Below are 15070 nucleotides of genomic sequence, written 5' to 3' on the forward strand. Positions count from 1 at the left end.
TGGCCGGGCAGTGGCACACGCCTGTAGTCCTGCACCACCAGGAGGCAGGAACAAGAGAACCTGGGAGACTTGCTAGCCAGCCTGTGCAGTCAATGAGTCTCAGGTTCAGTGAGACCTTGTCTCATAACACTCGGGTGGAGAATGACAGGAAGACAGAGGCTGACCTCTAGTTGCAGTCCATGCAAACACACATGTACACACTGCACATACAAGAGGGGCAGCAGCTCCCAGGACCACTGACCACACAACCCAAATATTAATCTGCTGAAATTCAAGTTCTCCTTACTATTGTTTTTTGTTTTACTTCATAAAACAAAGAAAACCCAAAGCCACTAACTCCAGCCTTCCTGGCTTGTGTTGGGGCTAGAGGCTAACACCAGTAACGAACATGGCAGGAACAGGGCCTAGCACCCAGCAGGTGCTCAATGGATAAGGACTCTATTTCCTTGTGGGGAGCAGAAACAGGCTATTGGAGAAATCAAACTCTACTCATGCATGGTACAAAAGCGCTGAGAAACGCTCTCTGCCTTTCCTTCCCTTTCCTAACAGTAATTTTTAAGCATTCGACATTTTTTTAAGTATCAAATCTTTCTTTGAAAATTCAGATTAGGAGACAATGTTGAAAATAAAAGCATAAAGTAGATTTTATTTGAGCAGTTAGAATGCTTCCCACTCAACGAGCAAATCAGAACAGTAGAAAGGAGGGACCTACTATAGCGTAACAAACTGTAGCTGCTGCTCAACACTGGTGTTACTCCTGACAGAACTCTCAATCAAGGCACACACAGTCACTTACTCACTAACTCTTCCCAGCTCATCTGATTTCTAGGTCCCAGAGTTTAAGAATATTTCAGGATTGAATTTGAACCTTTTAATTCCCTCAAACATAAAAGGAGCCAGGCATTGTGGTGCACACCTTTAATCCAAGCATTTAGGAGAGTCACATGATCGTTCTAAGTTTGAGACCAGCTAGGTCTACATATTGAGAGCTACGTAAAAACCCTGTGCTCATGAGAGCATGAGCAGAGCAAGAGACGGTAAACGAGCAGGCAAGCCAGCAATTTTGAGGAAAGGGGTGGGGGAGAGAGCTTGAGAGAGAGAGAGAGAGAGAGAGAGAGAGAGAGAGACAGAGAGACAGAGAGACAGAGAGAGAGAGCGCGCAACCATGAGCGCACAATGGAAGAAAGCCAGTATTTCAGTCACTGGAAAAATAAGCTTATGTTACTAATTAAAAATAATTCAAATAAGTCATTTGATGCTGTGAAGCAGAGTGTCTGGATGGCACGATAACATGACGGCACCCACAACATGACCAACAAAATCGTTTGCAATTAGGTGCGGTCACAGGTTAGGCTGACCCCAGGGCACAGGTGTTTCAGTGTTTCAGTGTTTCTGTGTTGAGCCTGTTGTGACCAGTGTCCCTGTTTCAACTTCATGGTTCTGAACAGTCTTAGCTACCACAGTCTAACAGTCTCACAACCTTGCTGGAAGGAGTAAATGAGGTGAGGGATTCAAGTCAACTTGAACTAGGTTTGGCCTGTTAAAGCAGCACTCAATGAGCACTGCAATGAGCTTTTATTATCTTTTAATAGGCCAGTGTGAAAACAAGCTGTAAAGTAAATTTTCAAACTTTTTCAAACTTTGAAGTATACTCATTTATCAACTCGTATGCAATGAAAAACCAACTTTAAAATTTATTGAAACATTTATTTTTAAATGTTTTTTAAAAGACTAGGCTTAACTCATTATCATAGTATCATCTGGAATAGGGAATAAAGGGTTTAAACAACCTTGAGAAAGATTCTGATTTTTTTTGTAGCTGTTACTATAGCAACATGCTGCCACCTGGTGGCAGTGTGTTAGTAAGTGGAAAAATAGTCCTAAGAGGAAAAGGTCTAATATTTCAACCTAACAAAGGAGAATACTACTTAAACATCATACATAAAGCATAATGCAAGTTAAAGTTAACTTAGTTGACAGACAAGAATCACACTATGACTTTGGAAATCATGTAACATGCTAGGATTTACCACACCACTCCAGAGAGATAACAAAGTCTCAGAAGTCAACTATCACACAAGAATTTTTACATAGGTGTTTTAAAAACATTTTCCCCATCATATGCCTTTCTCTAAGAAAAATAGTAAGTAATAATTAACCAGATTTAAATACTGCATTATGAAAGACAGCTAAGTGTCCAACTATTCCGTCCAGAAGTCAATGATGAAGTAACCCCTCTGCTGGAGAAAAGCTCACTTGGAAATTCAGGGTAAATGTTACTAACCACTATGCTTGCATAGAGTAGTCTCTCCTCCTCAGTTAAAAATGTGCATCAGTCACTCTTGGCTAAAGTCTAAGCAAGGTGCAGTGATAGCTCAGCCAGTAAAGCGTTTGCCATGCAAGCATGAGGCCCGAGTTCTGCCTCCAGAACCCATGTGGAAAAGCACAACACAGGATTAACAGAAACAGACTTGGTAGCATGCATCTTTAATGCCAGTACTGGAGAGGCATAGACAAGCAGATCCCCAGGGCTAACTGGCCAATCAGCCTAGCCTATTGTGCCTTGGCCAATGAACCACATCCAATGTCACTCTATGACCTCCACACACTAGCACCCACAAGCATGTGCACCTGCACACACACACAGAAGTTATGTATCACCAAACCTGCTGGCACTACGGGATCGTCTTGAGGAATTGTAGCTTCGGGGCGGTGTTCTAGACTTCTTCTCCTTCTTCCGTTTTTCATCTGCCTCTTTGGATCTGTCTTTTTCCCGTTCCTTGTCTTTATCTTGTTCCTTCTCCTTTTCTTTGTCTCGCTCCTTTTCATGGTCCTTTTCCTTCTCACGGTCTTTATCTTTGTTTTTACCCCGTTCCTTGTCTTTTTCACGCTCCTTTTCCCTTTCCTTTTCCTTTTCCCTTTCTCTCTCCTTCACTCTTTCCTTCACCTTTTCCCGGGTATCTTTTCTCTTGTCCCTTAAAACAAACAAACAAATATTTGGCTAAAATAATTCTCTCTCAAAAAGAAAAGACCTCTCTTTCTGTACAATTACCAATAAAAAAATCATTTGCACTGTCTACAGACATGAGAAGTTGGTGTAACTCAGGTGTGTGCCTGACGGAGGTGCTAAGGGGAGCAATTAGGCTGAGCTGAACCACACTGGTCATGTTTGCATCAGAGGCAATTCACCTTAGAGGGTAAAGCAGCCAGAAAGCTTTAGTTCTAATAAACCTGAACCACAAACTCACGAGTGAAAACAGTGATAAAGTTTAAACTCTCTGTGACTGCTCCAGAACTCACCGTGACCGCGACCGGCTCCTTGACTTCCGCCTCTCCCTAGACTTAGAGCGTTTCTTATGTGGGCTCTTGGATCTACGTCTATCTTTCTGTCTTGAACGTGACCTGTTATGGGATCTACTCCTAAAGAAAAATAAATTGTAAAGATATCAAAACTTATTCTTAGAATTTCAACCCTAAAATCTAAGAATTCTTAAAATCAAAATAAGATCATTTAGAAAAACCATCCTATTTATTAATATTTTAAATGAACCTTCTCTAATGTTTTCATTATAATAGCAAAATTAAATTACTGGAAAATTTACCAGCTATATTATATTGTGTAGAACACAAAACAAAAATAATTAATAGTTATTTTCTCTTTCTGGGATAGTATTGTCAGCGATAGCTTTCCTTTTTGTCAGAACATCACATGCCTCAAACCTGTAGACTTTTCCCTTGGCCCAGGTTTTCACATCATAGATTGTCTCTAATTCCTGGCTTCCATGTAAGCTAGCTGTGATTCATCCTGAAGGGAGCAGGTACATGCTTCAACAAATTCTGTAAGTGGCCATGCACTGTTTGTTGCAACAAATATGAGGAAGAAAGTAATAAAGCTATCAAAGATCACACTCCTAAGAACTTTAATAGAGTACCTGTGGAAGGGTGGATAGCACTGATGACAGTGACAGTACGACAGATGACACATGAGGTATCTGGGATTCGAATGTCTAATGTGCTGTCTTCATCTTATAAGTCTAACTTTAATCAACCATTAAAAGAAACCTTTAATACTCTATTATCCCCCCAGAAAAACATAACATGTTATTTCAATTCTGAGGAAGCCCCACTGAAATAACTGGGTATATTTTTAGTGTTTTTTTTTCATAATAAAATATCCTAGGCACAATTTACTAAAATGTAAAACAGGGCTGTCAGTATAGTTCAATGGAAGTCTGTAGAAGATACAATGCCCTGGATCTGACCCCAACACTACAGTAAAACAAAAGGACAAATTTTCTTTAAAGTGTAGCAGAGCGCATGTACATAACTCAAATATGGAAGTGGTGAGGTGTTGAGTTTGACAGTGTGGATCCAAAAGGCACCTTTGCCACAGTGACTGTGAGTTCTGGCTAAGTCTTTGTTTTAGAAATCAATATTCCTCTGCAGTCTGAATCCCACCTAAGTTCCCAAGGTTATCATGAGGACTCAAGCAGATGATGTTTGCAAAGTGCCTTATGGCCCCTGGCACAGCGTAAATATTTAAATTAGCGTACAGGTAAACTTTCATCTTTCTTCCAAAGAAGCCAGGGACATGTAAGCTTTCCATTTTTATTTTTACTTTTTAAAGATTTATTTATTTATTATATATAAGTACACTGTAGCTGTCTTCAGACACCAGAAGAGGGCATCAGATCTCATTACAGATGGTTGTGAGCCACCATGTGGTTGTTAGGATTTAAACTCAGGACCTCTGGAAGAGCAATCAGTGCTCTTAACCACTGGGCCATCTCTCCAGCCCCCCAGTATATTTTATATACACAAAGTTCGTCGTTATGGTTGTGGTTTTGGTTTAATCATATTACTTATTTAGTGTGTGCAATGTGAGTGCCAAGCACATGTCAAGGTCTGACAACAACTTGTAGGGTGGGTTTTTCCTTCTAGCCTGCGGGTCCCAAGGATTAGATATAAGTTCCAGGTTTAGTGGAAATAATCTTTGCCTGCTGAGCTACCTCACCAGCCCCACTGATAGTCATGGTTTAATAAAATAAATTAGAACAAATCCTACAAAAAAAAAAGATGTTAAAAACAAGTCTGAGGTGGGCTTTGAGGCCAGATGCCTAATTGCATCTTACTAGTAAGTGCATTTTCACTTATCCAAAATTTGTTCATGTATAGCTCATTTTAAACTGTCTAAAAATTATTTTCAAATTAAATAACAAATAGCAACTTACTGTCACACTGTATCACAGCTCAATTATACATCGTTTCCATTCACCATTTCATACAGTTCCTAATCTGAACTAGCAAGTTTATGTAACCTAAAATACAATAATCACAGAACTGCCCTTCTTTCCCAACACTAACGCTATAAATAAAACAAACAGCACAATCTGGGCAAACAGAAATACGCTCCTCAAATCATAGCCAAGGACAGTCACTCCTTTCTCCCTGTTCCTAGCAAAGGAGATGGGAAAGTAGGAAGAGGGATGGTGGACACATCACCATTCCCTTTTTAATGAACACACATAGCAAGTGTATCTACTTATGGGGTACAGTGTGATTGATAACTGCACACATGTACACACAGTGTAGTGATCAAAGTCAGTGTGACCCAACACCCTTCTCCTTAAGCATGTGATATGTCTTTATTAACAGCAGATTTTTAACTCCTTCTAGTTCTTATATGATAAATTGCTACAAACTATAACCATCCTATGTGTTGTAGCAGGTGAGAACTTTTCTGTTTACTATATGGATTTTGGCACCATTATCCAATGTCTTCTGCTCCCTCAGAATTGACTGGAACTCAACTTTTAGAAGAACGATTCTTTTAAACTTTCATGGGAATAGTTTTCTGCCTAGAAACAGGTGACATTATAATCTACACTGCCCTAAGTCAGCTGGGGACAGGGGAAAGTGTAAAAACTTCTTTCAGGTCAAAACCCTCAAGTCTCATGTCTTCAGTGAAAACTGTCCATGCCTCTATTTTAGTGAGAACTCATTTTCTCATTGCTAGCTTATGTGTATTTCAATATGCATGTGTAAAGCATTCTGACCATGTATACTTGTGTGTACATACAGCCAAGAGCCAATAATTTCTAATTTTAGCTCAGAGACATCTATATGAAAATACATTCACTAAAAGTAAGAACTGACAAACTTCATTTAAACCTCTTAGAGGACAACTAAACTCTTAGAGGAAGAAAACTACATAAACTCAAAGCCTTTAAAGTGGATAGTAAAGCAGATAACTCAGTTATTGCTCTAATTTTTAAAGGCATGCAAAGTTTCACATTTTATCAAAGAAACCAATGTTAGTGGATAAGTTTTAGTTTTTCTCAACTAAGAGCTTAGCTGTCCTCAAACCAAGATTCAGGAAACCAGTCTTTATCACTCTTGGGCACTCTCCTACTTCTCTGATCTTCATTATCCTGTCAACATGTGGCAATCAATCCACCCACCCACCCATCACCCACCCACCCACCCATCACCCACCCACCCACCCATCACCCACCCACCCACCCACCCATTACCCACCCACCCATCACCTACCCACCCATCACCCACCTACCCACCCATCACCCACCTACCCACCCATCACCCACCCACCCATCACCCACCTACCCACCCATCACCCACCCACCTATCACCCACCTACCCACCCATCACCCACCCACCTATCACCCACCTATCACCCACCTATCACCCACCCACCCATCACCCCCACCCATCACCCACCCACCTATCACCCACCTATCACCCACCCACCCACCCATCACCCACCCACCCATCACCCACCCACCTCCCATCTCCAAACTGCTCTATCTGTTCTACTTTCTGCTCTAACTTTGGTTCCTACTGCACTTACCTTCTGGGTGATTTTGAGACAATGTTTTGCTATGTAGGTCTGGCTGATTTGGTATTTACTATGTATACCATACTGGCTTAAACTTGAGGAACCTGATTTTGAGCTTGCCAAACTAAGAGCTTAGAGACAACAAAGTTCCCAAAAAAGATTCTGTAAACCTTGTATGGACCACACCATTAAATGGGGCTAGAAGTACAATTTACAAAAGTCAAAGAAAACTTCTCTATTTTCCCATCTCATCTTAGAATCTTCTTGATCAGCACAGAAAAAGTAGACTGATGGTTCATGTGGGCTTCCCTTGAGGCCTCCTCCTTTAGACGACCCCCACCCCCAAACATGCATGCACGTTATCTGTGCCATTCTCTCAAGACATAAGTCAGCATGCAACAAGGACTCACTACACTTCAGGCATAATTTCTCAAGGAACTTGCAATGAAATCAGGACATGCTGCAATTTGCACTCTGAAGTATCCTTTGCACCAAACACAAAGCAATTACATAGAAAAAATTAAAATGCTGAAATTATAAAAATAAGACAAAAACAACTTGAAGACAGCACTGGTGCTTGGGCCAGAGGGCGGCCCAAGGAGACATGCAGCCTAAGAACCATCAGCTTCCCTCAGGACAGAATCAAACACTTTCTGTTGCTTATGTGGAAAAGGCTAGTTTGGAAAAAAATTCAAGTATAAAAAAACACATGCAAATAGAAAACCTTTCTAAAACTAAAGATTATTAAGAATATTAAAAATTAACAATTAGAAAAAATGCTTTCTTCTGAGCACACAGAGAGCAAGCATCAGGCTGGGCAGCGCTGGTGTGGCCCTTAGCTATGATGTTTCCATCAGAGTCGAAGTTGTTAACAATCACCAGGTAAGCACACACTTCTGACATTTCTGAGTTGTGACACTCTGACACCTTAACTATGTGAAATACAGAACTGAGAGAGCATTGAGCAGACAGCAGAGTCTCACCTGTGCTTTGACTGCGATCTCTTCCTTCTAGAATGGGACTTTGAGCTAGACCTGGACTTTGAGCGAGTGTGGGAACGAGATCGACCGCCTTTCCTTTCATTGCTCTTTCCAGACTCTGGGAGGAAAAAACCACTTTGCAGCGTAAGCTCAGAACAATTAAAGATCCCAGTTAATAATTAGGCACAAGTGGAATATACCACATATAGTGCAAGGGGCCTACTCTCTGTACATCCTCCTCCTGTGCAATTATCCTTCAGAAACATCCAAGAAAGTCATTGCATAAACTCGTTGAGTGCAGCCACCCTGCAGCAGTACATATAAACCAGATGATTATAAACAGCTGTTCGTAGTATTCTGTTGCTGCCATAACGCAAGATTAAAACATGTCTGCAATTCCTAGGACAGTGAGGCTAAGACTTTCCTGCATTTATTTTGTTAGAACCGAACCTAAATTTCAAGTATTAATTTAGGAAATCTAATGAAAGATAAATCACATAGACAGTTCAGAGTGGAGTTTAAAGTATTTAGCAACACAAAAATTTGAGTAAGTTTTCCTTTAGTCTAGCAAAACTGAATATCTGGTTTTTCTAAATTAGATGCCCTTTCTCTTGTCTGAAAATTAAAACTTTGAGGGAAAGGCAACCTGCTTACATTTAACATTTTAAACATTTATTCTGTCCTTTTTAGCCTCACAGAAACATTCTGACTGCGTTCAGCAAACCAACCTCAGCACTGACTTGTTTCCATAGAGGACGCTCACTGACTGAGGCTAACGTGCGTCTGCTCAGTAGTAGGGCAAAGATAGTTCGTGCTGAGTCGTTCTGAGTAAGCCACTTACTATGTCTTGAGTTTCAGTCTTCTGATTTGTACAAAGAAGGAACTGAGCAGTGTAATCCTAAAATTCCTTGCACTTCTTAGAGCCTATGGTCTTTAGACTATGTCCTATACAACAACACTGTGGCCTTACCTGGTTCAATGGCTGCTGAGATAAATGACTGAGCCTCCCGCACTCGCTTCATTACTTCTTCTAACTCCTTAGCTGCAGCCTGAGGTGTCATCTCAGGAGGTTTTACTATTGCATTGTTGGAGTGATTTATTCTAAATTAAAAATATTAGTATATCACAAACACACACCATAGTTTATAAAACATGAAACAATTAAATGTTAGTATGATATACATGTTTATAAATCTGAGGATATCTCAACAGCACATAGGAAAATAAAAATAACTAAATACAGACTAGCCAAAAGTAACCTTAGAAAGCGATGATCAATCTCTCACCTCTACCTACTACAATTTTTTGTTAAACAAAGAAAAAGCAAGAAAAACTGGTCTAGCTTACTTCTTCAACAACTGAACAGACTGCTACAAGTTTACAAGTGCCTTTGCACACACCTTAGGAAAAATGACAGTGATAATAATCAGGATTAAAATGGACACTTCTACTCTTAACTAGATTATGCTAATATCCTGCATACCCGAGCAGGACGAGGAGGACGCTGACCACATGGCCATTTTTTCAGCACTGTCCCATGTCTGAGCCAGCAGTGAAGTACACCTGGTAAACCTCCCTCCCTTATTAGGCAAAGTAGCTTCTGCGACACAGACACACCTGCTGTGTCTATCTTACATTCCACAGAGAAGACTGAGCACCCAATAACAACAGTGACTGATCATTTAAGAGTAAAATCCAAAACTGTTAATTAAGAGATCCACATACGAAACTCAAAACCACATTCGCCTTAATAATCTGCATAAATTACAATTTCTGGACTTGAGTATCTGAAGCATACAATAAATTTTTTGCAAACAAGGATGGCTATGGGCAGATAAATTCATAATGTCTGATTAAAACACTTCTAAATACTTAACTCTATTTTCTTCCTAGGATTTGGAATTTACCCAAGTTCTTATTATAAAGAATTCCGCAGTTCAATCACAAGTTAAGCTGCCCTTAACTGCAACCATCACAAAACAAGCCTGACTTATAGAACTACACAGAAACTACAAGCCTGAAGCCACTATGTATCATATGCAAACAATTAACAGTCAACTACATAGTAAAAAAGGAAGAGGAGACAGGTCTTAAGGTTACAGTGTCACCTACTTCACTTATACTTAGCACAGTCTTCCTTTCCACAAACTGCCAAGTACTATTTGTTTAAAAGTCTTAATTAAATCAAACATTTTACAACTTTTTCTAAGTCATTAGAGTTTCTTTGTTGAAGATTTCTTACTTCAGCGGCCTGTCTCCAAACATAACTCCATTAAAAGCAAGGGCCCTTGGTACAGAATTTTGGTCTGCAAATTCCACAAAAGCAAACCGAGTTGGCTGAGTCTCATCACCTGCCATCCGAACAAACTTCACTTCTCCAACTTGTTTAAAAAATTCAAGTAGTTGATCAGCTGTCGTTGTCTGAGGAAGCAGAGTGACATTTTAATATAGTATTTTCCCTTTTTAAGTCAGGTAAGTAAAGCAGTTAATGCTTGCAGGGGGGAAGGAGGTAACTGGCAAGGTCCCCATGCTCCTGTCAATAACTCATGCCTATGCTCCTGATATCCAGTCCCCATTAAACTTCCCAAGAAAGACATGAAAGGCGAAGAGGGCTGGGGGGAGAAGAGGGAATACAGGAAGGGGAGGGGCCGCAGGGAGCAAGAGGGGAAAATGAATATGATTAAAATACATGTGAGAACATGAAACCCATTATATAAGATGTGCTAGTAATAATAAAATTTATAAACAAGTAAATAATATTTTATCAACAGAATTTTAAAGAAAAAGCAGCTACCACCACCCAGTTTCTTCTTAGTTACCTGTGAATTCAAATTTCCAACATAAACTGTTCTCCTAATCTCGTCAATTTTAGAAGGATCCACATTTCCCATAAGTGGTGGCTGTGGTATCTCTCCAAGTGCTGTGATGTTTGGGTCCAGTGCTGCTGCCGGTATGGCTCCCAAACTGCTAAGTGAAACGCCAAGCTACAAAAACAAAAGTCGACTTTAATGAGGAAGTTTTCATCGGTGTCCAAAGCACTGTTCTCTAATCTTGTTACCAGTAGATCAATTCAACATGAATGGAGGGAGAAAGGGGCCTTTTGCTTTAAGCTACATGTATCTGAACATTAGGTTTTAAGATAACATTTTTTAATTGTCTGGGTATTTAACGATCTTTAAACAAATACTAAAAATGAACAGCACTTTTCCATGTTCAGTGTAGTTATATTCTGTGATTACCATAAACAGCATTATTAAACACTGGGCCAATGCCTTGGAAAGAAGTAAGGTTAGGTTCCTGGGAGCCCATCATTACAATATGTCCAGCAAGCACTCAGTACAGAATGTCCTTATGTCTCTTTCCGTGTGATGGTCCCTCGGGTAATATATGTTGATTCATCAACACTGAATACATGGCCAACGAAACAACCAATGAAACTTATCTACATTTTCATATTAATTTAAGCTTTAAGAAAAAAGAAAAGGCATTGTGTGTAGGGAATTATCTAAAGAGCAAATTACACAGAAAAACAGAATTCCAAAGAATATGGCACTAAACAGACTACACTCACACTTGTCTGCAAAATGAGTACTGAAACAGGGCAGAAGACACTTGGCTTCACTGGAAATACGCACATCATGGGACTCAAGCTCATTGTTGCTCTAGAGTGTCTGCTGCAGACAGTGATTTGGGGGGTTTCAAAACCTTCTACTAAATGAACAAATTCACAAACACAGGATCTGCAAGTGTCACCTGTATTTTGGTCATTCCAAAACACCATCTGGGCGAGTTTGTAATCATTACTACAGCATTTAAGTTCACTAAATTATTAACTTAATCCGTGTTATCAGCACTAAGAGAGTATGGTATTAGATTCCAATTTTTAAAAATTTTAAAAATTTAAGGCAGAAATGGTGATATACAACTGTGATTTCCACATGTCAGAGGAAGGTGGACCAAGAGAGTTCAAGGTCATGTTCTCAGCTACAGGGCTGAAAGGAAGCCTAGGCTACATGAGACCCTGATTAAAGAAAAGCCCAAGTGGGACAGAAGGATCTCAGTGAAATTAAATGATGTGTTCAAAGTCACCAAGTGGTAAATACAAGGCATCAACATGAACAAAATAAAGCTGAAATTCAAAAGTTCAAGAAAAATCTGGAATGGTAGGCCATTTTTATGTGACGGTGGAAGGAAAAAAAAAAAACCCAAAGAATCATCTATCTTTTCTTACAATTTAAAATTTTATGTTTATGTGTACACCACAAAGACCCAAGTGCCTGTGGAGACCAAAAGAGGTTATGGAGTACCCTAGAAGTGGAGTTCCAGACGACTGTAAGCCACCTCACAAAGGTGCTGAGAACCAAACCCAGGTCCTACACAAGAGTACTAAATAGTCTTGACTGCTGAACCGTTTCTCTGGGCTCCATTGGATAAACTTTCCAGAACATTAGTAAAGTCAGTGTTAAAACACATATCAGGAAGAGACACGTTCATTTTAAAGTATATTTAAAGAGACAGACGTTCTCAGAATTTTAAAACATGTTCTGCATTTGGCAGAAGTAACAACAAAAAAAGGTTTTTTTTTTTAAGAAAAAAATAAAACCATTTTCATTTCTACTTGTGCTACTCCATAAAACTGATCACTGGCAATATGTGCAAATACACTGTAAACAACTAAGATTAACAATTAAATAGCAGCGGTTTCTAAAGATGAAAAAACAAGTTTACAAAACCAGTCACTTACTGTTGTCACAGATGCCAATCCAACCTTTCCGAAAACATGTGAGGTTATGTAGCTTCTAACCAACTTAGAAATAAAATTCAAATACCTTTCTATGATCTAAAAACACTTCCAAGTCAGTGTCCTATCCAATCTTAAACACCCAGTTCTCTCCCTTCACCCTGTTCCAGCCAAGCATACAAGTTCATTAAAAGTCATCTTGTCCCATGGTCCCCCATAGTAGAATGTTGTATAAGACTCAAAGTTTCAGAAGCCACTTCTATAATCAGGAAAAACTGACCAACAGATTTTGCACACACTCTATGGAACACTAGCAAGTTAAGTCACTGTCCTTATCTGACGAATGGCCCTCCTTTAAACAGTATGACCAGAATCTTTCTCACACAAAAACCAAAAGCCCAGTAATGGGTATATCTTTCATTTACTAAGAAATCAAAAGATATTAATTACTGTTTAATTCTTCATAGCAAAAATGTAAGGATTCTGTCGTATTTTCACCTTGTTCCACCTTCTCAGTCATCTCTGAAATGCTTTTTCTATTACCAAAGTTCATCTCCCTTAAAATGGACTTAGTCCTTCTGATCCTCTTGAACTGGGAAGTGATCTGCGGCCTCCAAGTCTGTGTTATCTAAAGTACCAAGTTTCCTATTTGAATTTTCAAATGTGAACAAGGCTCCGATTATTTCGGAGTAATTCCCAAAGCAACATCAACTGAGGTGACGTGGGGTACATTTTAAGTATGGACTTTGAATGCTGCCAGCAAACACAACACAACAAAGTAAAAATAATTTCTTACTCCTTACTCAACCTAGTGCACAGGTCAGTGCTCACGCCATCAAGAGGACTTACACTACTCACTGCCGTCAGTGGACTGGAGGTTGGTATGGGAAGCAGCCCTGCACCAGGCACCAGGCTTGTCATGGTTGGAGCAGGAGCCAGTAAAGAAAGGGCTTTGGCTTCTTCTGGGATTTTACCTGCAGAGGCAAGTTCCAAATATTATGGAAAGCAGAAACACCACACCAACTTTACACTATGATTTTACAATTACCCTTGCACTTAAAAAATAATAATAATAAATGAATCTATCTAGCAGATCCGTACAAACAAACAAATAAGAACATAAGGCTTTCCTTTTATCCTGCTCTATTAGGAAAAATAAAAGTGAGCAAAACTTCAAAGACTAACAATCTCATTAATGGAACATTATTTTAAAAACTGAATAATGTAGACAATTATTTAACACTTTGAGCTATGGGTCACCTGTACTGGAAACTTAATGTTCATGAACCAAACGATATCAAGCATGGACGCTTTCCCAGGACGCTGTTTTCGCGGTGATCGAAAGTTGTGTTACACATGACAACCGTTCGTGTTGGCTGCGTCACTAATAGCACACAGAACATCAGATACAGAAAAGAAGAACATTTTTTAAAGTTTAATCCCCAGAAATGGCAAATAACCAAATTAGTCAAAAAAAAAAAAAAAAGAAAAGAAAAGAAAAAGAAAAAAAAAACAAATATGTGCGAATTGAAACTTGCTCCATAAGAGTCTCTCTACCCTGTTACTGAGGCTACCGACTTGAGAAGCAAACAATTCTGATAACCCTCCAAAGGACTCCACTCGATCTCAAATAAACAGAAGAAAACAGAAAACTTGAACACATAATCAGCTTGACTTTAAAAAGGTCCATACCCATCATCAATAAGATACCTCACCAACTAATACCTAGCGAGAATCCAATCCCAAAGATGCCTTAGGCAATTGATAAAAAGAGTTAGGGACTGAACCAACGAAAATTTCCCTGTCACAGGGAACTTCTTACAATGCTAACTTTTGATGCAATTTATGTCTATTTATCTGAGAACAGTAACAGATGCTTACAAAAGCTTTTCTCATTAAGTCTGTCATTTTCTAACAGGAGTAATAGTAAAATCACTTTTTAGTAATAGTAAAAACATTTAAGAAAAAATGCCTGCAACTTAAAAAACAATTTATTTTGAAGTTCATGATCTGCCATATTTAATTTCTGAATTTAAAACAATTTGATAAAGACTAAAACTTTTACATTTTTCCTATCTTCTTAGCAAAATAAGAGAGGTGGGGTATATTTCTCAAACTTGATCACATATATAAATTACCATTTCTATTAATTAAGAGCATCTTAAAACTGCATTTTCAAACATCACAAGCTGAAATCTATGTGGTAAATTTTCAAAAGTGTTATGCCTTATTTTAGTGGTAAATCCTATTTACATAGCCAGATGCACAGAGATAAATATCTAAACACTCTCTCCCGGAAGACCTCAAAGCACAATGGAATTCAAGTTGTAATTTTAAGCTTTAGATAGTGGTTTTAGGTTATCTATAGAAAAAATAAGAATTACAGTTTAGTGGCTTTGGCAAATGCATACTTTCTAATTTTACAGCATCTAAATTTAACTAATTTTAAAAAAAGAGGTTATTACTTTAAATTCTGGAAAACCAATTTCTTAA

General features: G+C 38.9%; 1 protein-coding gene across 7 annotated transcripts in view; it reads right to left on the bottom strand.

The window, feature by feature from the left end:
* The window catches only part of Srek1 (splicing regulatory glutamic acid and lysine rich protein 1), a 35445-nt gene that overhangs the window by 9403 nt on the left and 10972 nt on the right, over positions 1 to 15070 (bottom strand). Inside the window, exons 1-8 of one of the 7 annotated variants that reach the window (XM_087631701.1) lie at positions 13838 to 13961; positions 13436 to 13551; positions 10656 to 10820; positions 10079 to 10257; positions 8807 to 8937; positions 7840 to 7954; positions 3301 to 3420; positions 2667 to 2975 (exon numbers count right to left, since the gene is read on the bottom strand). In XM_087631701.1, coding sequence (XP_087487827.1) covers positions 2667 to 2975; positions 3301 to 3420; positions 7840 to 7954; positions 8807 to 8937; positions 10079 to 10257; positions 10656 to 10820; positions 13436 to 13498 — 1082 coding nt within the window. In that variant the 5' untranslated portion in view covers positions 13499 to 13551; positions 13838 to 13961. 7 annotated transcript variants of the gene reach the window in all.

This window comes from Rattus norvegicus, chromosome 2 (genome assembly GCF_021556685.1).
Source record: "Rattus norvegicus strain SHRSP/BbbUtx chromosome 2, alternate assembly SHRSP_T2T, whole genome shotgun sequence".
Taxonomy (NCBI): Eukaryota; Metazoa; Chordata; class Mammalia; order Rodentia; family Muridae; genus Rattus; species Rattus norvegicus.